Source organism: Neovison vison, chromosome 1 (genome assembly GCF_020171115.1).
Source record: "Neovison vison isolate M4711 chromosome 1, ASM_NN_V1, whole genome shotgun sequence".
Classification (NCBI taxonomy): Eukaryota; Metazoa; Chordata; class Mammalia; order Carnivora; family Mustelidae; genus Neogale; species Neogale vison.
In genome coordinates, this window is record NC_058091.1 from 289,137,948 (window position 1) to 289,162,607 (window position 24,660).

At 37.8% G+C, this 24,660-nt stretch overlaps 1 protein-coding gene across 1 annotated transcript in view; it reads right to left on the minus strand.

Moving 5' to 3' along the window:
• SPEF2 (sperm flagellar 2) overlaps nt 1-24,660 on the minus strand; it is a 176,586-nt gene that overhangs the window by 54,736 nt on the left and 97,190 nt on the right. Inside the window, exons 18-24 of the mRNA XM_044232833.1 lie at nt 23,710-23,850; nt 19,488-19,538; nt 14,155-14,303; nt 9,317-9,444; nt 9,024-9,162; nt 4,523-4,660; nt 1,992-2,143 (exon numbers count right to left, since the gene is read on the minus strand). Of these exons, the coding sequence (XP_044088768.1) occupies nt 1,992-2,143; nt 4,523-4,660; nt 9,024-9,162; nt 9,317-9,444; nt 14,155-14,303; nt 19,488-19,538; nt 23,710-23,850 (898 nt within the window). The remainder of the gene's footprint in view (nt 1-1,991; nt 2,144-4,522; nt 4,661-9,023; nt 9,163-9,316; nt 9,445-14,154; nt 14,304-19,487; nt 19,539-23,709; nt 23,851-24,660) is intronic.

The following is a 24,660-nucleotide window of genomic DNA, read 5'->3' on the forward strand; positions in this document are numbered from 1 at the left end:
ATCTCAAATCTTTTTTGGTATAGGGAGAATAAAGCAAAGCAAAAACATGCAATACTCACAACTATAATACTCTGGAATTTAAGAAACAAAACAAAGGATCATAGGGGAAGAGATGAAAAATTAAAACAAGATGAAATCAGAGAGGGAGACAAACCATAAGAGAGTTTTAATCATAGGAAACAAACTGAGGGTTGCTGGAGGGGAGAGGGGTGGAGGGGCAGGGTAACTGGGTGATAGACATTATGGAGGGCACGTGATGTAATGACCACTGGGTATTATATAAGACTGATGAATCACTGACCTCTACCTCTGAAACAAGTAATACATTATATGTTAATTAATTGAACTTAAATTAAAAACTACTAAAAATATAACAATTATAAGAATAAAAAATACTTCATGTAGGCTATTATCATAATATGCATTAATAATAGTCTTCAGCTATTGAGTTTTACTGAGGCTAGATCTCAAGTCTTCTGATCCCCACACATGATACTCAGTGCTTTAAGGATTTCATTTTCTGTAATCTTCACAATCACCCTACTTTATAGATACTTTATAAATAAGAAAACCAAGGCTTAAGAGAGGTGGGGTGACTTTCCTTCCAGAATAAATTATTCTAATTTATTATCATACAATTAGTAAATAACATGAAGGATTGAAACCAGATCTATCTGTCTTCAAAACATAATCACAATATATGCATGTTTTGTGCCACTTGTGCTACCTGCATTGACTCGAGCACACTTGTACAATAAAGTACATATACTGCTTTCAATCTCCAATACATATTGCATATCTTTGGAGATTTAAACTTAATGTTCAGCTTTTATATTATTTTTTAAACCTAACCTCTTTTTTGTTTTCTCTCTTCACATTTATTTTTCTCATGACCTCCTTGTTGGTCATGAGAAAATATTACTTTAACTCTTAATGCTATTTTATTAATTTATTTTTAATTAACTCATACAATTTTAAGGATTTTGAGTTTTCCTCTTGTTATTTTATTCTTACTTTTTGCTCTCTCAATGTTTTAGAGTTGGGATTACCACCACTCCAACTCCCTATTTCTTCTTTTTTATGTTTTTTAAAGATTTTTTTTTTTGACAGAGATAGAGATGGGGAGAGAGGGAACACAAGAAGTGGGGGCAGGCAGGGGAGTGGGAGAGGGAGAAGCAAGCTTCCCACTGAGCAGGGAGTCTAATGCCGGGCTCAATCCCAGGATTCTGGGATCATGACCCAGATCATAGGCAAATCCTTAATGACCGAGCCACCAGGCACCCACCCTCTGCCCCATGTCTTAAAGACATTTTTCTATCTATTCATAGTTTCTCGGGGTTTGGGATCTTGCCCTTCTCCTGCCCTCACTCACTGGTTCTATAAAAGCAATTATTTACAAATGTTTGTATTAGATAGAAGTGTTTGATTGAAAATATAATTATTTTCTTGCTCTGGTGGGAATTTGATGTAAAACTACTGACAAGTCTTTTACCTCATAAAATTAAAATCACATATGACCGAACGTTTACTATTTCTCAATTTCCTTACCTATAAAAGAAGACTCACAACCCCTTCCATTTTCATTTACATGACACACACACACACACACACATACACATACAAAAGTGCTTGAGACCTTTCATAAAAGTGGTAGAGAGTCATGATTCCTTGCTGAAAACTCTTGAGCCAAAAGTTTTTCAGAATTCAAAATTTATATACTCTCTATATTCCCTAATATCCCCAGCAGAATCTTTTGGAAGTAGTTCATAATAAAACACAGTATACCTCAGCAGCAAAGTGAGTAAATAGTCACTATAATTTGGATAATAGTGCATATTAATCATCTTAACTTGAAGTTAGAAAAGTTTTCATTTTGGAGTTTTTTTGCATTTTGGATTTGCAGATTCAGGTTTTTACTAGTGGTATTCAACTTAAAATCATAAAGTTTTATGCCCAAACTAATTATAGTGCAACACAATGGTCTGCCTTACCTAAGTTGGCTTTCCAAAATTTCTCTATTATCTAGTTGGACCAATGGGACTCGAGTAAATCTTTTAATGTCGTCGATTGGGATTTTGCCTTCCATTCCCCTGTAATAATCTTGAAGGAGTCTCTTTGTATCTTGGAAACGGTTCAGTTCTGCCTTTAATAGCAAATATGAATGTTAGTAACCAAGAAGGAACAAGATGACCCTTTACATATTTCCTGTATAAGTTCTGTAAGCATTATATTAAATATTTCAGTTGAAATGAATTTACCAGAAATTATGAATCAGTGCAGAATGAGGTCCTTTGTTGTTCCATGTGGTGGGCCTTCAACTATTTGAACAATGCTGAAGGATTATAACATAAGTCACCACATGCGGTTGTTGTGAAGGTTTACTATAACATACGTGAAAGTCCTTTGAGCAGTGTCTGGCATATACGGAGGAAGGAGTAAGGATTTAGCAAAGAGCAGCTCTTATTTGCTGTCCCGTCCTTTCTCTTCTTTCCTTCTCATTGGTTTTAGATGTGGATTCACTTCTAGGACAAGAACCTTCCATCTAGGTGTTGCTGAGATGTGAGAGTTCTACTATTTCTGAAAGAGGCATGTACTGCTTGGACTTATAAGAAATGATTCACAAAAATTCTCTTTCACAAAAATTTCCTTCCCTTTGCCTTTACTACTGGATTTCAGTTATTCCCACCAGAAGCTTCTGACACATCTGTTCCAACAGTCAATCTCTCCTTGCCCAATCCAGTGCCCTAGGAATGCTACCCAGTGTGGCTTAGTGCAGCTTGGCCAGCTCACTTGAATCCTTTGTACAACCCACACCTTCATCCCAGAGCTGGTAGTCAGTGAGGCTGCTCCTGGGTCTCAGCTTTCTGATGACTTTTCTGGCCTCCTGTGGTCCAATCTGCCCCTATACCACAGCTAGTCCCTCTGAAAGTTGGAAGTATCAGCATTAATTGTCATTGGTTGAGCAAGCCTTTATTGAACACCAACTGTGTGCTTGCTCGAATTGTCAGCTAAACATCCCGCTCTCCTGAAGTATCTCCTCATGTAAGTCAATTGGTTGAAGATGAAAAATATACCCTCTTCCATTCTCCACCCTCACTGCTATGCTCTTTGGAAAAAATACTCACGTAACACAGCTTGACTAACACAAGCTTACTATTTCCCCTCAGCTTGGCTAAACTTTGGATAGTCTTCTTCCTAACTCTGGGGTCCTGACTGCCCTTTTCTAATTTACTTTAGAAAATTTGTCGTTATAAATCCTGGCTCTGTCCATTTAGATGTAAATCTAATTTTTTTTTCCTAAAAAAATTTTTTATGAGAAAGAGAGCATGGTTGGGGAGTGCAGAGGGATAGGGAGAAGCAAACTCCCCCTGAGCAAAGAGCCCAGCAACACAGGGCTTGATCCCAGGATCCCAGGATCATCAGGTGCCCCTGAGATGTAAATCTTTTTAAAAGCTTCTTGCCAGTTTTAGAACTCAAAACTGTCTTTCCTAAGTATCTGGGCAACATCCTTTTGAAAAGTAAGCATCATCATTTATCTGCCAGTTCCTCTAGAAGGGGCGGAGCCTAACTTGCTCCTTGAGAGTACCTTGCTCTCAGTGGTAAAACTAGGTGAAAACAGGAGAATGTTGGTTTTTTTGTTGTTGTTGTTGTTTTTGTTTTTTTCCTTCAGGCAAAGCCAATCAACAAGCACAGATGGCTTCTGATGCTCACTAAACCCTATCAAACTCTAGTTCTTTTTCCTGGCAATGCTGGGTAGCCAGACCTGGTCTGTGCTTTCTTCCCTACTGTTGACAATAGTCTTGACTATTATTATCTGTTGACCAAAAAGTCTTATCTCACCAATTGTAGTTTTTATTTAATAGGCTACAAATATAAGTTAATGAGGTTGTTCTGGTGAATTTTTTTTGTTTGTTTTTTTATTTTGTTTTGTTTTGTTTTGAATCCTGACATAAACTTTTTTTCTGGAATCAAATGCCTGCTGGTGTTAACCTAGCCCATGCTTTGTGGCAGAGCTGCTTTCCTGGGCTTCTGCTGGCCACTTTGGGAGTCCACTGTGAGAGGCTGACAGGGTAATAACCAGTATAGACAGCATCTCTCCTGCCCCTCCATAGTTCTAAGACACCTGGACACAAAGCTAGTTGGTGGTTGCTTAGGATGCTGCCAGGTTTTTTTGTTTTCTGTTTTTGTTTGTTTGCTTTTTTTTAAAAGTAGCATGCCCTGCTTCATGGGGCTTGAATTCACAACCCAGAAATCAAGATCTGAGCTGAGGTCAAGAGACGGACGCTTAACCGACTGAGCCACCCAGGCACCCAGATGCTCCCAGTTCTAGTGCTTGTTTGTCCTCAGGCCAAAATGATTTATTTCAGCTCACTTCCTCAGCAAGTTGGAGCTCAGGCCAGGCAGAGTACTATGAGTAAAAGGAGCCTGAATGGGCCCCTCACCCTCCCAAAGGAGTTGTAAAGGGAGGGACAGGACATTGCTATGGAAGCAAGAGTCTGGGCTGTTGATGGGCTGCTCTTACCTGCATTAGTGAGAAGAAATGGTTCATCTTTATTACGATGGAGTCCTGCAACCAGCTCTCGTTAATGATATCCTGACGCTCCTGCTCGGCCTCTTCCTTCCGGGCATCACAGATGTCCCACAGGCGGTCTCGTAAATCCTGAGCAGAAAGAAACCTCACTGTTATGTTTTACATCATGGCTCAAGTTGTCGCAGTGTAATAAAACTAGAATCCTTTGCCTGTCTTAAAAATGTCTCCAAAGCAGGTGCCTGGGTGGCTCAGTGGGTTAAGCCACTGCCCTCGGCTCAGGTCATGATCTCAGGGTCCTGGGATCAAGCCCTGCATTGGGGCTCTCTGCTCAGCAGGGGGCCTGCTTCCTCCTCTCTCTCTGCCTGCCTTTCTGCCTGCTTGTGATCTCTCTCTGTCAAATAAATAAGTAAAATCTTGGGAAAAAAAAGCCTCCAAAGAAAATTAGACCTAATGTACTTGTGCATTTTATTTCTTCATTCAACAAATATTTATTTTGCTTCCACTATATGCCAGACCTTACTTTATTAGATCAGCTCACCATATCATATGCTCATGTCCAGCACAAGTCCACTGCAGCTCACTTTATTTATGGATGACTATGTTTTGTAGCAGTCTAATCCCTTCTCAGAAAATTTGTTTAGTTGAAAAAGTCCTGGGGCTTCTGTGTGGTTTAGTCATTTAAACATTGGACTCTTGATTTCAGCTCAGGTCATGATCTCAGATTCATGAGAGCAAACCTCTCAACAGGCTCTGCCTGCTTAAGATTCTCTGTCTCTCTCTGCCCCTCCCCCACTGCTCACTCTCTTTCTCTCCCTCCCCCTCCCCCGTGTACTCATGCTCTCTTTCTCTCTTTCTCTCTCTCAAAATAAATACATAAATAAAAAAGTCCTTTCAGGGAATTTTTTGGGAAATGGCGTATTGTTGGTGGAGAAATATGCAGCTGTATTTAATCCAAGGGATCTAAGTTTGTTCAATAAATAGGAGTGGAACATTCACCAAGAAATACTGTCCGAGCTTAATAGGATTGTCCAAAAATTAGGTTTGTACCAAAGAGCCAACAGTAGGAAGAATCTTTAAAGATCCCAGCTCTGCCACATGTATAACAAAACTGACAATAGCTACCATGAACTGAGGTCTTTCTACATGCATCAGTGTGTCAGAACATAAGTCATTGTCCTTATGTCAACTCATTTAATGCCTGGCAACAACCTGAGGTACTATGTTATAATGTTCATTTCGCAGAAGAGTCACAGAGAGGTTGTCTTCCTAAAAGCACACAACGAGTAGGTGGTGGATCCAGGATATGAGCCTATGCTCTTGAGTAATCTCCACCACTATTTCAGGTCTCAGTCTCTTTATAATTTACCTTTCAGATGTGCTATATGAAATAAATTAGCTTTTGTATATAAAGCATTCAGCATATTATTTAGCATACAATAATTCCTTGGTTAATAAAAACTACTATAATCTTATAAGTATATCATATTATCCATGCAATAAAACATCTGTTTAATAAAATATCCCATTAATGAAATATATACAGTCTATCAAAATGTGACAGTTTCCACAATAATAAAGTATTGAACATTATTACGCATTAGGCATTGTGCTAAGTGCTTTACATGGATTACCTTGCTGATTGCTACAATAACCAGGAAGTAAGTTCTGGTGAGAAAATTGATGCCCAGGCAGGTTAAGTCATTTGGCTATGGTTTCCATGTGGTGGAGCCTGGCATCTTAATGCAAGCAGTTTCATTCCAGTGCCCACAGTGGGTTTTAGTTCTGTGATATTGTATTAATAGAACTCTTGGCATTTTGATTTGTTACCTTCAGGGAACTGCACATAAAATGAAAATATCACAGCCATTCTTATAGCCCTATGCTAAGTATCAGCACAAAACACCATTATTTTAGAGCTGATCTTGTTATCTCCATGGTGTTTCCACAAATGCACTGGCAGACTTTGAATGCATACTGGCTTGTGCTTACCAAGAGTTTGTACATCTTTGAGAGCTAGAAGAGTTTTTTTGTGTGTGTTCCTGCCTCACTGTGAGGCCTTGGCAAGTATTAACATTTCTGTGGTTCAGATTTCTGATGGCAGAGTGGGGACAGTGCAATAGCAGAACCTCTCCATTAACTTCTCAGAATTGGAATGAAATAAACCAAGAACAAAGACATTGACCAAGTATAGAGAGGGTCTGGGCTTACCCAGAGGCATAGCTGGTTTTCACATTTCATTTGGCAAGAATTAGGGAATTATTGTGTATTCCTGAATAATCAGAGTGGGTTGCATTAAAGAAAAACTCGTGGCTATTAATTGTGAAAGTTGTGCAGACAAAAATCATGGAAAATGAACACTTCTAAAAAGTTTTAAAGGTTTTCTGTTGGGTCAAAAGCCAAAGTTCAATTTATATGGTGCTTACTAGAGTCTCACATAAAACAAAATGACACAAAAAGGTCAAAGTCAAAACTTATTCAAGACAAATACAAATAAGAAATAAGGCAAGCACACAGTATTGATATTAGATACAGTAAAATTCAATACAAAAGAAGTACTTTGGTGCAAAGAAGGTTATTTTATACTGTAAAGAGTATAGGAGACCATGAAGAGGTAGCATGTCATGTTTCTTCACATGCCAAATAATGCTGCAGAGAAACAGTTTAACGAACTCTTCAGGGCATGGGCTGGGGAACCTGGCAGTGTGGGGTCAGATCCCAGCTCTGACACTTATTTCACCATATTTTGTCATCCATAAAATGGGAATATTACTAGTTTCCATCTCAGAGGGTTGTCCTGAGGATGCAAGAAAACAGTGCCAGCACTGTACCAAGTTCAGGTTAGCTATTAGTGTTGCTACATTAAAATCTGTAAAGCAATCTATAAAGCAAGGCAAATGGATAGAAATGTAACAATCACAGGGATTTTTAACTTACTTCCATTAGTTTTTGCAAGATTATGTAGATATAAAAATAAACACAAAGGGTAATTTTTTTCAATCAGAATTACTTGTGACATTTTAAAAAATGAAAGTGAGGGGTGCCTGGGTGGCTCAGTGGGTTAAGCCGCTGCCTTCGGCTCAGGTCATGATCTCAGGGTCCTGGGATCGAGCCCCACATCGGGCTCTCTGCTCAGCAGGGAGCCTGCTTCCTCCTCTCTCTCTCTGCCTGTCTCTGCCTGCTTGTGATCTCTCTCTGTCAAATAAATAAATAAAATCTTAAAAAAAAAAAAATGAAAGTGATATATGGGGCCCACCCTAAACCTAAGTTTGGACATAGGGCCTGAAGGAAAGGCAGGTTTACTCTTTAGAACTTCTCAAGTTTCTCTGTAATATACTTCTGTGGCGAATTCACTGCTAAAAAGCATTACCAAGGTTGACTTGGCCAAAACTTATTGAACCTTCTACATAGAGATTATATGCTATTTTCTAGCATCCATGGAATATAAACAAAAAATTTTCATGTTTCAGGCAACTTAAAAATTTAGATAAATTTAAAACATTATTAAAATCACTAAATTAAATTAAAATAAAACCTCTAACTAATTCTCAGATCACAATGCAACAGAATTAGAAGGAAGGGACAGAGTTTTAGGCAATAACAACATTTGTCACTTGGAAATGAAACAAAACATTTAAAAAATAATTATGTGGCCAGTGAGAAGATCAATAAGGCAATTAGACACTACTTGGTAATTAATTATAATTTATAATATGTATATTTATATAATTTATAGTTATAACAATTATTATTATAACTATAAAGTCAAAAACTATGGGATCTATTTGAATCTCTACTTAAAGTTTTTTTTTCTTTCCTTGACTATTCTTATTAGAAGCTTCTCTACTTTATTGTTTGAATTGATATTTTTAAAAGTTTAATGTTTTTAATTTCTTTTTTTTTTCCAATTAATGTTTTTAATTTCTTAATTGAAATCAGGCTTCCTGGACATCAGAAGTCCTCTTCTAAGACATCAGCATAATAGCTTCCATTTATGAACTTATGAAAATCTGTCTAGTAAGTGCTAGGCACAGTGCCTGCTGGAGATACAAAGATGTATAAGATTTGGTACCTTCCCTCAAAGAATCTATTCAATATTGGCTGCCCTTCGGGTTTTCCATGAAGTTCCTTCATTCCTCTTCTCCCTGACATCATCCATCCTTATGACTGCACTCAAGGTAGGCATGCGCTTAATGCCAGGCATAGAGATAGTTATAATGCCGAACAAAGGGGTTAGGAAGCTACAAAACAGATGCCAAGAATGCTTTTGCTTTGCTGGATTTGGCTCCTCTTTCTGGAAGTATTGTCCACCATGTTTTCATTCTGAACTCAAGTTTAGAAGAGCCATTGCTCTTGAAAGTTGGCAGGTGAGTGTTCAAACCATTTCCCTCCTCACCCCCACACTTCACAGAAAAAGAAGGGAATGAGTTAGGTTCTGCAGTACAATATTCACGTATGTGAAGACCCTGGTGCAGCAGGTCGCAGGTTTCCTTACATTTACTCTTTGGTGTAGTTCAGACTTTGTTTCCTCATCATCCCACAGGTCATCAGGGAGAGCATTGAAATCAGCCTGCCACTGAGATACAAAATCTTGTTTGTGATCTGGACGCTGTAGAAAATGCTGGAAATTTGTTCTGTAAGACAGTAAGAGAATTAGATGGAGCTCACATGACATGCCTGTAGACTACAAAATCCTGACTTTACTTACCTAATTTCATATAAGTATTTCTGACAATATTTCATATAAGTAACTTTTTATAAGTATTTCATATAAGTAACTTTACTTACCTAATTTCATATAAGTAAAAAATCACTGAATGCTGTTCTTCTCTCAGATGCCTGAGTACCGTTTTGATGGAGTTTATATAGGAATTTTCTATTAGTTCCCAGTAAGGTACTAAAAAGGAAGGTATTTCCTGTTAAATAGTAAAGCATAAAATTAATCATTTCAAAGTGACAATTCTTCCCACGAATTGAGTCAAAAGAGCAATACAGAACAAGATAAGCAATATCAAGCAACAAGCAAGAAAGCAAGAAAAACAAGAACCAGACGCAACTGTCTAAAACATTCTCTGTGAAACTTCTTGCCCCTCCTTCTTATTCCTCCGCCTGCTAATTTCTATTCCAAATACTTCTTCATGTCTCAGTTCAGATAAATTTCTTCCAGAAATTCTTCCCTGATCCAAAATGTCTTGAAGGTCATCCTCCAACATTCCAGAATTCTATCTCAACCCCCGTACTTTCTCCTATTATAGCAGGGATGACAATAATGACAACTGCTTGTTCATTTGTCCACATTTGCCCCTAGAATATCAGTCTCATAAGACAATGAGAGGGGTGCCTGGGTAGCTCAGTGGGTTAAAGCCTCTGCCTTTGGCTCAGGTCATGATCTCAGGGTCCTGGGATCGAGCCCTGCGTCAGGCTCTTCACTCAGCAGGGAGCCTGCTTCCCTTCCTCTCTCTCTGCCTGCCTCTCTGCCTACTTGTGATCTCTGTCTGCCAAATGAATAAATAAAATCTTTTTTAAAAAAGAATAATGAGAACAGTGGTTGTTTTAGTCACCACTCTACCGTATTTCTATAATCACCACAGTGTCTGGAACATAATGGGAGCTCAAGAAATGTTTATTGAACGAATAAATAGATGTCATATTTTGCCTCGGTTGGAAAACTGCCTATCATGGGCAATATCTAGGGTTCATGTCAGGGTGGGGATGAGTCATTTCTTTGAATTTGCCCAAGTGGTTTTGTCTTTGCTGTGTGTACCATGAAAATTGGAAAGTTTGTGTTACCTTTGGTGATACAAATAAATAACCAAAACTAAGAAATAATCAAAATGAAATAAAATTGAAGATACATGTTATATTCAATATAAATTCTCTGTACTAAATATTCCCTTATTGGCTATGTATTTATTTACTCGGGGAATTATACATGGGAATCTGAGAGATTATTTGGTTAATCTCCTTTCCAATTGAGAAATGCCAAATAGTGGAGATAAATGATCCCCCCATGGATCTCACTGATACATTTCAGGGTAGGCCCTCCAGTGTCACATAACTATGTTACTAGAAAAGTCTCCCTTATGTTGAGCAACACTTTGCCTTCCTATTGTCCCACTCCCCAGCCCTGGTTGTGCCCTTTGGAGAAGGGCAGACTACATTCATACAGTATTCCCTATGATAGCCTCTCAGATATTTGAAGACAGTGGGGAGATGTAGGCTGGGATTCAGGATGAAACTTGCTTGTTTTGCTGGTCTCAGCATCTAGTACAGCATTTGCACGTAGCAGACCCTTGATAAATTTTACTACGTAGACTCATCTGAATCCAATTTTATCATCAGTTAAATTTTTAGGAGACTGGCTGGCTCCATCTAGTTCTAAAAGTCTATGATTTAATGCCCAGACACATTTGAAGAATGCATTTATCTAACTTAAACATCTATGGTTCCTTTAATGCTCCTCTGACATTATTTTAACACCTTTTTCCCCCCTTGCTCATGCCTCTTGTTTCTACTTTTTCATCATACTCTGGATGGTGTTAAAGATCATTTTAAATAAGCCCCACTACAACAGCTCCCTCTTAGTTGACTTGAATCCATTAATTCACACTCTGTGCATGGAGAGTTACCACTTAGCAACTGACCTAAGTGAAGTAACACCTGGCTCACTGATCTCATTTTTTAAGAACTTCATGAGAAATTGTCAAATACTATTTTGAACTTAAGATATACAAAGTTTATGGTACTTTCCTGATCCATCTATTCAATTTTTCTGTCAAGGAAAAGGAATGGGCCAGTTCAGCAGTACTTAGTGAACCTGTATGGGCTCTGGGTGGTCATTTTTGTAGTTTATACATGCTCAGAAGTCAGACTTTCAATATTTTCTCTCAAATTTTGTCAGGGCTTAATGTCTGGAGTATTTGTCTGTATGTTACTAAATCCCATCAGCTTTTTATTAAACATTTAGGTATTTACCTATACCTGGTCTTTTGGAATCTCCCATATCCTCTGTGATTTCTGAGGTATTGATGATTTCATACGTATAGGTTCTTCCAGTCTCTATGACATAATATTTTCTGGGCCTGGGCACCTGAACTTTTGTGATGTGACTAGATGTTCATATCTATACTTTCCAATTAAGTGGGCTTCTTTTCACTGGCTAAGACTGAGTATAATAGGAAATCAGTAGCCAAAGTAAATATGCTTCAAAACTCCAGAAGCTGAAAAGCAAAGACTTCTCACTCTGACTGCCTTCTCCGTTATCTCTGCACCCCTCCTATGGCTGACAAAGGGTGTAGGGCCCAGGCTCTCCTGGAACTTGGGTGCTGTCTCCACCTAGGAGAGCCAGATCTGAAAGCAATCTCTCTCAATCTCTCAACCTCTCTCTCAATCTACCTTTTCCCCTCTTCCCTTCTTCTCCTTCCACCCTTCGTCTCTCTCCATCCACATCCCTACTGAGGGAGATAGATATGAGGGTCCTTGGAAGGCCTGGAACTAGGGTTACCAGATAAAGTATAGGAGGCCCACGTAAATTCATTGATTATCTGAAATTCAAATTTAACTGGGCATCTGTCTTTTTTCTTCTTCTTTGACAAGTAAGCTCTGTAGCTTACCTGCCAAAGTGTGAGAAGCTAAGGTTGAAAAATGACTAGAGTGGATTGTGTGGCTGCTTTTTTCAAGGCTCTAGACAACTTCTAGTGTAGCAAAATACATTCTCCACATGGTTGCACTTAGGTTATTAGAAGTAGAAGTCTGACCGGCATATCTTCTCATTGTCCCCTCAGACCAAGTTCCTGTTCTTCATTCTTTGGGCTGCTCAGTGCCCTGGATGGCTAACTTGAACAATCTTATACTTCCAGAAACAACCTTGCCCTCCATCTTCTAGGCAAGGGATGGGAAAGCAGGAAGAACAAGAGGTCAAGTTCTCTACTTCCCACTGTCTTTTGCTGCCCACTGTGTGTGGCTTCATCCTTCTGCTGAAGGCCTCAACTCCTGCCAGATGGCCTTCTCCACACAGAGGTCCTCCAAGCATGTGCTCCCTTTCCCCATCTTCTCAGGTCTACAAGCCATATGGCTCCTAGCCATCCCTTGTTTGGGGTAATAATCGGATCTTTATACGTTCCCTTATTTTTGATGCTTTATTCAATTCTCCTTAAATTATCATCTGTTTTCTGCCAGAATTATGACTGCTAGAAGATCTGCCAAATCTCAATGTTAATGTTTATTTTTCACTTCTGTCCTCTATTTCCTTTTAGTCCTGTACGAATTTATTTCTCTCATGAGCTTCAGGGTTTGGAGTGAAGGATTAGATTTCAATGTTTTTGTCTCTCACTCCCCAACCCTGCCAAATAATATCATTTTAATTTTATCTCCTTCCCAACAACCATTTATATCCTGATTCTATGACAAGTTTTTTAATGTTTTTATTTCAATAAGTAGCTTCTGTTTGGCTGAGTGGTATTATACACATCTACAGTTATATCACTTAATGTTCTCATTTTCAAATATTTTCTGTTCCAACTTCCTTATCAATGTAAATTAATTAAATCATTAGAGCTTCATCAAGAATCTATGTTGTGCTTGATTCTGTATTGAATATAATCAATTATCCCACATGTTCCTTCCCTCTCTCAAAGAGTTTATAATCTAATTGGGGAAATAAGACATTTCTCTAGAAAAGACCAATAATAATAACAGCACAACCACAGAAATTCATGATTGGGTCTCAAATGCCTGGCCCAGGCAGTCAGTGCTCAGAGTTCATGAGAGTAGGAATTCACTGAGGATTGCAGTGAAGAAAAAAGGGGCTGCATTTTTATAGAGCAATATGTCTTTGAAAAAAGTGGGAAAGGAAAGACCATTCTTGGTGATTTTTTTAAGATGATTTTTCTATTGAAACAATCAACTTTGCCTATGTGGAGACTGGGCTTTGCAGTTGTCAGAGAACAAAGAACTGAAGGGATTTTCCAGGGTTCACCTGGGGCATCTCTTTGCCTTATTCTGGCGTACCTATTTAAAGTTCTCAGGCAAGACAGTGACTTGTTCTTTTATTAGTTTAGTTAGCTTCAAAAAGTTTCTTCTCTTTGTGAAAAGTCAGAGGTTAAACTTCATTTGAAAGTATTATAATGTGGGCATGAGAACATGGATGGAGGGCTATAATTTGCTGGATATGTGTTCTGAGGAAGTCATTTTTCCAGGAAACTGCATCTCTGCTTGTCCTTGGGGAGAAAATTGGTCCTTACAGAACCCATTTGTTCTCCTGCTTTCAGCACTTAATAGCTGCTCAAAGCATGACTCAGAAACTCAAAGGAGTGGGGAGAGGATACAATGGGATTCAATGAGTAGTCTCAAAAATTCACCTCAGCTATTATTATTATTATTACTATTATTATGCTCAGTTAGCCAGTATATAGTCCATCATCAAGTTTTGATGTAGTGTTCAACAATTCATTAGTTGCATATAACACCCAGTGCTCATCACCACACGTGCCCTCACCTCGGTTTTTTGATGAGTATACATATCACCAGCTATAAAAGGCCTTCTGGATGGTTCAAATAATGGTGTGAATGTTACTACAAACAAGAGAAAGGCTAGCTTCTACAAGCTTCAATTTAAACTGCCATACCTCAGGAATCGGTTCATCCACGTAGACCCATTCTTCAGATCCTGGCTTAGGTGGTGGTGGCACTACAGGAACAGGTGACATATCTGTAGAATCGGCAGGTGATTTCTTTACTGATCCTTTCCCTCCTGGTGATTTTCCTTTAGGAGAACCTTAAATATGCATATTAGATCATTCCATTTCAAGCAGATGAATGGAACCAGATTCTGGTAGATGAATAAATCTAGGATTAGGGTGGACTTCAGGAAATTCATTAAGCAATTTTGGAGAGCCTTACCAAATCAAAAACCCCATTCTCTAAAGTCTCCAAATTAACCAACAATATCAGGAACAGGTTGTTTTTTGTTTGTTTGTTCTGTAAGCTACTCAGGTCTTTTGTCTAGGTGGCTATGAAAAGCAACTTGATATGTTATTTTTTTCCTCTGTCCTTGCTTCCATAATGAACAAAGTTTACACTGTAAAGTGCATTTCATTTATTACTGCAAATACTAGTAAATTAAATTCTCCATCCCGAGTGAGAAAGAGAGTAAGTATTCTATGAGTGGTGCTCTCGGGTTTGTTTGTCTGTTTGTTGTTTTTCTGTTGAAGCTCAGGGGAGGAGCAGGGAGGAAGGAGGTTATGGTAAGTCAGCCAGAGTCAGTGAAGGATGTGGGGAAAGAGTCAGAGTACCATAGTTCCTGAATATTCCAACATTCCCTGAATGAGACACAGGGCTTCTGAGTGGGAAACCGTATTTCTTGCTACACTCGGGAAGTATAGATGAAGGCACCTACTGTGCCATAAGCCTGGCTGAATTAAGGCACAAGAGAGACAGAAGGGGAGGGAAGAGGAAGAGAGAGGAGGGAGGAAGAGGAGGTAGAGGAGGAGAAGGAGGAGGAAAAGAAATCATGCTAGTTAATGTTCAGTTCAGAATCCAGAAAGGGCATACGCTTCACTTCCCCTGAGAGCGTCAAGAAGGGAGTCTAGATCAGTTGGGTGGCATGGCACTCTTCGGGTCTGACAGATTCTATGAATGATCAGAGCAGCTGAACTCAGAAAGCCTAATATTTCCTTAAATGATCAAGGTTATTGTGGTTTAGAAATTCATTCTGTTTAAGTTACACTTATGTTCAGAATAATTATAGTTATACTTCCTTAATGAGTATTATTAAATGATAATGCTATTTAGAAAAGTAAATGTATCTTACACTTTTATGTTTGTTAAAAATATATAGATTATAAGTAGAGGAGAAATTGTCAATTATGTCTTATGGAGCATTTAGGTAACTTTACTAATACATTTAAATAGTACCCATTATCTACAGGTCTGAAGTTGTTCCCGATCTTTTTACACTTAAAATTTTTTAAGAAAATCTTTGTTCAGGCAATAACCAACAATGTTCATTATTTGATAGGATGATTTTCCATTATTTGACCTGAATCTGGTGAAATAAAAGTGATAACACTGTGTCTGCTTTAAGATGAAATTCTCTAAGAAGAATTCCTAAGAGGAAGAACTTTGCAATTGTAAATATGAGACTGGAATGAGTTTCTTCTTTCTTCTTCTCTAGAATATGATAATTCAGTGAAAACTGAGTGAGCCAGGTAGTCTTTTTGGACCATTGTGCTTTGATTCCATTTTTAAAGATTTTTATTTATTTATTTATTTGTTTGACAAAGATCACAGGTAGGCAGAGAGAGAGAGAGAGAGAAAGGAGGAAGCAGTTTCCCTGCTGAGCAGAGAGCCTGATGTGGGGCTTGATCCCAGGACCCTGGGACCATGACCTGAGCCGAAAGCAGAGGCTTTAACCCACTGAGCCACCCAGGTGCCCCGATTCCATTTTTAATCTGTTTTTTAATGATGAAAATGCTAAGGGCAAAACCAAAATTTGAATGAATAAAAATGTATCTATGCCATAGGGATTTGAGCATAATCTGCCAGCATCTGCAATGTAACAGGGGGTGTTTCCTTCTCATTACCACTCAACCGACCACATGGAAGCTTCAGTTTCTAAGGAGAGACTGGCTTTCACTTGAAAACTAGACTGTTTAGTCCTCAGTGTAGCCATTCAATGTTGAGATAGAAATAGTTCGTATATATGTTTTTTTCTAAATTGTAATCCAACTTAAACATTTTCGGGGGGAGGGGATATATAAATAATATGTTCTAAATAATGGAATGTTTCTGATATTCCAATGGCTACAGTAGAGGACTAATCCTTGGGCTCCAGTTTAATAGTTCTCCAATTTTAGCCATCATCAGACTTCCCTAGAGGGCTTATTAAAACACAAATTGCTGGGCCCTACAGGAGTATTAGATTCAGTGGGTCTGGGGCGGGGCCAAGCATTTGTGTTTTTAGTTGAGTCCCCTGGTGACATGATATTACTGGTTCAGGCACCACACTTAAAGAGCCACTGTTCAAAGAGCCCTGTTCTGGTGGATGCAGCCAGGTATTTCAATTTCATTACCCTTTTATCTTTTTCCATGGCCTTTCAGTTAAATACTACTGGTGTTTATAACACTGACATTTCTTTATTGCTAAGTGGTCTTGTAGCCTCTATTACTATAAATTAAGTCAGAAGGCAAGTCCTGGAACGATGCCAACGCCAACACATGGGCAGGCCAGTGGAACTAAAGACAATATTTTCCCTCAGTGTTTGGTCCATAAAACTCTAGCCCCAGGGGGTACTCTCCTAAGAGAGAATTCTATAATATAATATTGTATCTCCCACTTCTTTAGAGATGCAAATTGATATATTTTTTTTAAATCCTGCATTAAAAACTTTTTAGTTTGGCATAACTCAGTATTTTCTGCAATTAGTTGATTATGGAAAACTTGCTTCATGCAGTCCCTAATTAATAACTGGTAGGTAAGGTCTTGGGGTTGATAAGTTGTGTTTAATGAAGCAGTAACCTGGGACAATGGCAAATGGGTTGGGGGGTAAGACAGGCTTTAAGAACACTAGAATACACTTGGAAAATGGCATTTCAGTGTCAAGATTTTGGGAGAAGTGTAGAGAATGATGCCAGAGAAGAATAGGACTGAGTTAAAGATGTCAACAACAGGAAATAAAGATAAGTTTGAAGAAATAAGAAAGGAGACAGCTCCTTAAACCAGAAGAGATGATTTCAATATAATGGTATCAAATGACCTGTGAGATAAACAGATAAATCAGTCAGTAATGTTCACCTCCAATGATGTTAGTTTCAAATACTAAGAATTAACATTGTAACTTCCTTTTAAAGAGGAAACGTGTGACACATCCTGAAAACCAGCATTTCTATGTAATAGAAAGACTTTTAAATTATGAATGCAAATTCGCTTATTCAAATATTATTAAACACAATAGAAATTCAGTAAAATAAAAGCAAAACCTGTTGGAAAATTCTTAGTTATTTAAATTGAGCTAACTTCACGGCTCCAGTGTATAAATTTTACTGGTTGAACTTGTATTTGCTTACGGTTTGTTTGGAATGTGTATTCTTTTAACTAAGGATGCTCTTAAAGCATGTACATTATTATTGTTTAACTTGATTTGGTAACTAATGTGCATAGTATATTTAATTTGCTTTTTTAATTTTTATTTTTGAAGATTCTATGATGATCCTTCATTTGCTTTTGTTGACCACAATGAAAAAGCAAGGAATAAATAGTGTAAATATGAAAATTATTCTCCTAATTGTAAATGGGTAGAGCTGAGCATAAATTATAGCCCTTAAAACTGTAGTTAAAATTTATAGCTCAGTGTTAACTCATCAGGTGGCTCTAATTATATATCATGTTATATAATCAGAGAAGGATGAGATTCTCTTTTGGAATCATGGCTATGTTTTTTTTTTTTTAACTGGCAAAATAAAGATCCATTTCAGCCTATCATTTTGTGAACCTGCACACTCTTGGGTTGCAACTGCATTTGGCAATTTGCAATAAAAAGTTAAACAAAGGTACACACTCGTTACAACCCCATTTGAATGTACCCCGAGAAAGCCAACTGTATATATTTATAATTGCATTTCAATTTTAATTGGTTGTTATAGCAGCTTCAACATAAATCTAACTAATCTGCATTTAAGAACCTAAGATTTTCTTCTGCCAACTCTAAATTACTTAAAAATTATATCCCCTTTATTTCACAGAAACACTTAAAATAAAATACAGAAAAATTTCAAGAAATTAGAGTGAGGACAAGTACAACTCAAAGTAGAAGGTCAAAGCCGGGAGAGGTATTAGAAAGCAGACATGGAGATCGAAGTACCCTTGCACATATACGGGCACTAGGTGGTTCTGAACTACTGGACAGCCAAAATAGAAAAGGAAATATTATCATTTAGACGTGCTAATAATCTAACCACTCAGAAGAAGCAAAGGTTTCCTGTCCCTTGATTCTGAATGAAATTTCTCACCTAGGATTTCATATAGAGGCCATTAGATGATATAGTGGGCATACTATCCCCTCAGAAAATGAAGTATGAGCTTATTATTGGTATAATGAAAGTTTCACCTCCACTGGTATGTTACACTGTGAAGGAAGTTGAGGACCTTATACCAAAGGGCATATCAGTGAAGGCAATTTGATGAGAGCTTGAGAAAATATGGGTCAGTGTATAGTTTTCTGATGTCATAGCTTAGTCCAAGAATAACACCTATAATTTCTATGATGAGTGAATATTCTATATACTACATATCTCTAAATTAGTCCCCACAAGCATCACTTTTTTTGGCAGGACCTTTGCTAAAATCCAGGCTACAGAATGACGGAGGTTATATTCTTTGGCAAAGGCTTATGGCTTACAAATGCCTAAGAGAAGTATTCAGCGGATACGACTAACAAATCTGGCTCTCTTCCCTGAGGAAGTTATGAAATGCAGAATTACATTGAACCACATCTATCTTTATCTGAGTACCTTTTCTTTTCTTTTTTTTTCTAATTCTATTATTTTATTTAATTCTTTTTTTTAATCACAAAATTCCAAACTTTATTGCATTCTTTTTTTTTTACTTTTTATTTTTTTTATTTATTTTTTTTCCAATTTATTTATTTTCAGAAAAACAGTATTCATTATTTTTTCACCACACCCAGTGCTCCATGCAAGCCGTGCCCTCTATAATACCCACCACCTGGTACCCCAACCTCCCACCCCCCCACCACTTCAAACCCCTCAGACTGTTTTTCAGAGTCCATAGTCTCTCATGGTTCACCTCCCCTTCCAATTTACCCAGATTCCCTACTCCTCTCTAACGCCCCTTGTCCTCCATGCTATTTGTTATGCTCCACAAATAAGTGAAACCATATGATAATTGACTCTCTCTGCTTGACTTATTTCACAGTACCTTTTCTTTTGAGTGAAGTCTCACCTTTCTTCCCTTTTCCTTCCTGAAGAGATTCTTGCTTACCATGCAAGGACTCTAAACAAAATTCAAGACATAAACATTATTGACAATTTTCTTTCTTATCCTGGGCTACATTGCTTGTATGCGATCAAATGTTATTTCTCACAGATAAACAGTTGCATTAGTGATGTCTTTACTGTGAGCGAAAATTAACCTGAAGACATACTGGATTAAAACTCTTGAATAACAGCCCTGATAGTGCTATTCAATTTGTCACACTGAGAGGTTTGGTCCTAATTTTAGTATCAGTATTTGATAATGGATTTGATTGTAAATTTTTCAATGCAACATAGCTGCAGCGTTTTAAAAGTTAGTTATGAGTTCATTTGATGCATATTGCTCGATTTTGATTTATTTCAACTAAATTATCCTTACACAATTAGACTACTAAATCTGTAATAGGAATGATGCCAAAACACCTTGAAGAAGAGCTGAATAACCACACTGTTTTGAGATGGTGCATCCTTGAACTTTTCCTGGCCTCATGCCTTATGATTTCTACATTTCCATTTTGCATTGACCATAGCTTGCAATGTAGAGGATGGTTTGGATCTGGTTATCTTGGATTCCTTGGACTCTAGTACAAAACTATACTGGAAGGGGGAAAATGGGAAACTGATCATCTAAAGGTCAATAAGGCATCCCAAATAATAAATTAGTTCCTTGAAAAAATACCCTACATCCCACATTATTCACTAAACAAGTTCAATCACTATCTTCTCTTTGCCCTGGGCTACAGTTTATTCTTCATTGGAAAGAAGAAGATATGGTCCATATATATAACGGAGTATTATGCCTCCATCTGAAAGGAGGAATACCCAACTTTTGTATCAACATGGACAGGACTGGAAAGGATTATGCTGAGTGAAATAAGTCAAGTAGAGAGAGTCAATTTTCATATGGTTTCACTTGTGGAGCATAAGGAATAACACGGAGGACATTGGGAGATGGAGAAGAGAAGTGAGTTGGGGCAAATTGGAGGGAGAGACAAACCATGAGAGACTGTGGACTCTGAGAAACAAACTGAGGGTTTGGGAGGGGAGGGGGGTGGTGGTTTGGGTGAGACTAGTGGTGGGTATTAAGGAGGGCATGTATTGCATGGAGCACTGGGTGCGGTGCATAAACAATGAATTCTGGAATACTGAAAAGAAATAAAAGAAAATGAAAAAAAAGAAAAAAAGAAAGATGGACATATGGGGCAATTTAAATGTCTATGATGGGGTGCCTGGGTGGCTCAGATGGTTAAGCAGCTGCCTTCAGCTCAGGTCATGATCCCAGAATTCTGGGATCAAGCCCCATGTTAGGCTTTGCGCTCAGTGAAAGGCCTGCTTCTCTCTCTCCCCTGCAACTCCCCCTATTTGTTTTCTCCCTCTCTTTCTGTCAAATAAATAAATAAATAAATACCTATGATGGAGATAACCTGTCTGACCTATTATTTATATTTAGAAGTGATAATTATAAGAACGTGTTAATATATAACACATGTTATATCTAAACTTCTCAGAACCAACAACCAAGACTCCATAGAAATAAGACATAGAAAAAGATTAACCTTGAAACTTGGTTAGCCTCTGTGAAAAGATTTTAAGTATCCAAATAGCAACCACCAAATTCAAAAATAAGTAAACAAACAAAAACCAAACATTTGAACTAGTTGCTTTTTTTAGAAATAAGCTTATTAATAATAACAATAAAATTTAGATAAATTCTTATTTCCTTTAATAACAATACTTTGGATAACCAACTATTTAGCTCTAAACTAGCTCTAAACAAGGCAACAGAGAAAATAAATTACAAACAGAGATACCTGAATTTATAAAAGACACTGAATTTATAAAGTACTGTGGGCAAGTCCTATTTAGGGCAAGTCTAATTCTACTCTATCTTTTTTTTTTTTCTTTTAAATCAGTTTTAAAATAGATGTGAAATCTCAAAAATTATTTTTAAATAGCAGCATGGCTATAGTACTACTATATTCTGTCCCACTGACAACTCTAGTTTTAAGTTAAATTCTGAAGTTTGATAGTGGATTTGATAATAGACCCTTTAATGGAACCTAACTGTGAACTCCTTCAAATTTAATCCCAAGTACATTTGGTATAAAATGTAGAACTACATACAATGCAGAATCATACAGGGACAAAATGACTGTTTGGACTGAGAGCCCTATGCCTCCTTCTTTACTCTATTTCCACCCCGATTTTAAAAAAATAATTTGGTAAATAATTCCTCTTTTCATTTCAACTTCTAAAGATTGTAGTTGGGTGTTTGAGCTGGACATGTTAAGAAGCCTTAGACTTTCATTTCTGAAAACGTTTAATTTGAAAAAAAAATGTTAATTATTTAAATAAAAATAAACAAACCTGAGAGGAACTTTCCTAAAATTGCTTCAGTAAGCTTCCCTGAGCTGTCAGGGTGGCCGCCCATTTCACTGCCTCCCTCTATTGCCCCCTTGATGCCCACAAGCACTGATCTCTCTTTCCCTTAGGGCTTTATTATTGGAAGGTAGTAATTAGGCCCCTGGAGATTAACATGTGGATAAGTTTTTAAAGATCAGGCACTAGGCCTCTCCTCAGTGAAAAAAAGAGACAGATGCAAGCACTCTTTTAAGCAACAATAGCTTTATTATTCCTTCCATGCACAGTATTCAAGGATACAATTTTATTTTTTTATTATTATTTTTTAAAGATTTTATTTATTTATTTGACAGAGAGATAGAGAGAGAGAGAAAGCGAGCGAGCACAAGCAGGGGTGGAGGGGGAGGGAGAAGCAGGCTCCCCGCTGAGCAGGGAGCCCGATGTGGGACTTGATTCCAGGGCCCTAGAATCATGACCTGAGCCGAAGGCAGATACTTAAGGGACTGAGCCACCCAGACGCTCAAGAATACAAATTTAAAATCACAAACAAACTTCAGAAACTTAAAACTGAACTGTGTTGTAACCAGGAATGCGAGAGATTGGTTTTGGGGAATGGCTCAGGTACACAGGTCCCCCAGATTGCCACGAGACAGAGAGGGAGGGAGGTCATGGTAGGACAGCAAGTTCAGAGCTTAAAAGACTATATTGGATGAGTAGGCTCATGAGGTCCTCCAGACCTCTGAATTTTTTTTTTTTTTAATTCCTAATGAGGTAGTGGGAAAAGGGCATATATATTTAATTCATGGTTTTGTACTTTTATTATTCATATAATAAAAAAATTTCTTTAGAATTTGTGTGTTTTGCCTTCAGTCAAACTCCATTTTATTGGAATACAATGGTCTTTAATAGAACATGATATATGTTACTTAAGTCTTCAAATTCATTTAATATAAATAAATTCAATTAAAAATTCACATCCATCTCAAATGTCCATGAAGCACAAAGATTCTGGAATTTGAAAATACAATGCTGACATAAGATCAAAGATTCCTGGGTAGACTTGTGGTAATGCACAGACAGCTACTTACAAAGCTAAAACCAGACACGAGAACCATATTTGCTTCCTATACATAGCACCAGACTGATACTAACATGCTACCAGTATCGGGCACTGCAACAATTGAGCACTTCACTTTGGTCATTATGTTTATTGTCTACCCCTTAAGTTAATGATCCTTCGTGGTTAAAGGTGTAGAAAGAACTTAAGCTAAAAAGTACTCCCTACACAAACTCTTTAAGTGTATATACTATAAATTACAACCATATACATTTCCTGAGATTCCAGGTGCTCATTTCTATCCTTTTATTATCACATGTACTCGCACAGATAATGAAGTTACATATGAATTCTAGACCCTGATGAAGGCTGTTGATTTGTTCCCTTATTCTTGTGAATAACCAGTTCTACTACCTCTCATTTTCTGAACATGTTCTCGCTCTACAAAAGCATCAGTCTACAGTTCCACAGACAGACTTCTGTCCTTTTGAGCTGCTGTAAATTCCTTCTGGTTATTCTCTGTGCCCTTCCTATTCTAATCTGTGGCCTTATTCGAATCAGAAGAACTGGGTCTGAGGACTCCATGTTCCCTCCACGCTCTTAGCTACAAAGGACTTTTCCACGTCCACCTGAGCATGTAACGTGGTTTCATACAATTGAAGTTGCTCTAAGTCTGAATCGAAGTAAGTGCACTGGTACTGCAATTTAGAATTCTTTTCTAAGTGAAGATAAGAAACTGGCAAACAGGATTATAAATTATTCTGTCAATCACCTGATGGTGGTTTTCCTTTTGCAGGAGGAGTTTTTGAAGAGGTTTCCTTCTCTTTTTCTGGCTCAGGAGGAGGAGGGGGAGGCTCAGCCAGCAGAACTTCTTCTTTTTTCTCAGCTTCCTTTTCTTCTAATTTCTTTTTAACTTCAAATAGATAATAAGATTGGACCTTTATTAGAGACTCTAGACACCTATTATTTTACTTGAACCAAGATAAGCCTAAATTAATATAAAATTGCCCATACTGATTTAAGTTTAAATTCCAGTTTTAAGGCTCTCCCTTAAATCATCCAGTCCTTAAAGCTAGGATTTGAAGACTTCCCTGGTTAGAAATATTGTCTTCTTCAGGGACAACGATGATGATGACTATGATGTGGTGCATGTGTGTGTAGTTGGTAGAAAGTCTTACTGACATTGATACCAAGTGTAAAAGTGACAAGCTAGCTGTAGCTAAGGTAGTGGAATAGGAAAATAAAGGATTATTTCAAAAAGCCAAGCGAAATAAGTCAAGCGGAGAAAGACAACTATCATATGATCTCCCTGATATGAGGAAGTGATGCAACATGGGGTCTTAAGTGAGTAGGAGAAGAATCCATGAAACAAGATGGGATAGGGAGGGAGACAAACCATAAGTGACTCTTAATCTCACGAAACAAACTGTGGGTTGCTGGGGGGAGGGGGGTTGGGAGAAGGGGGGTAGGGTTATGGACATTGGGGAGGGTATGTGCTTTTGGGTAAATTGGAAGGGGAGATGAACCATGAGAGACTATGGACTCTGAAAAACAATCTGAGGGGTTTGAAGTGGCGGGGGGGTGGGAGGTTGGGGTACCAGGTGGTGGGTATTATAGAGGGCACAGCTTGCATGGAGCACTGGGTGTGGTGAAAAAATAATGAATACTGTTTTTCTGAAAATAAATAAATTGGAAAAAAAAAAAGCCAAGGTGAAGAATATAG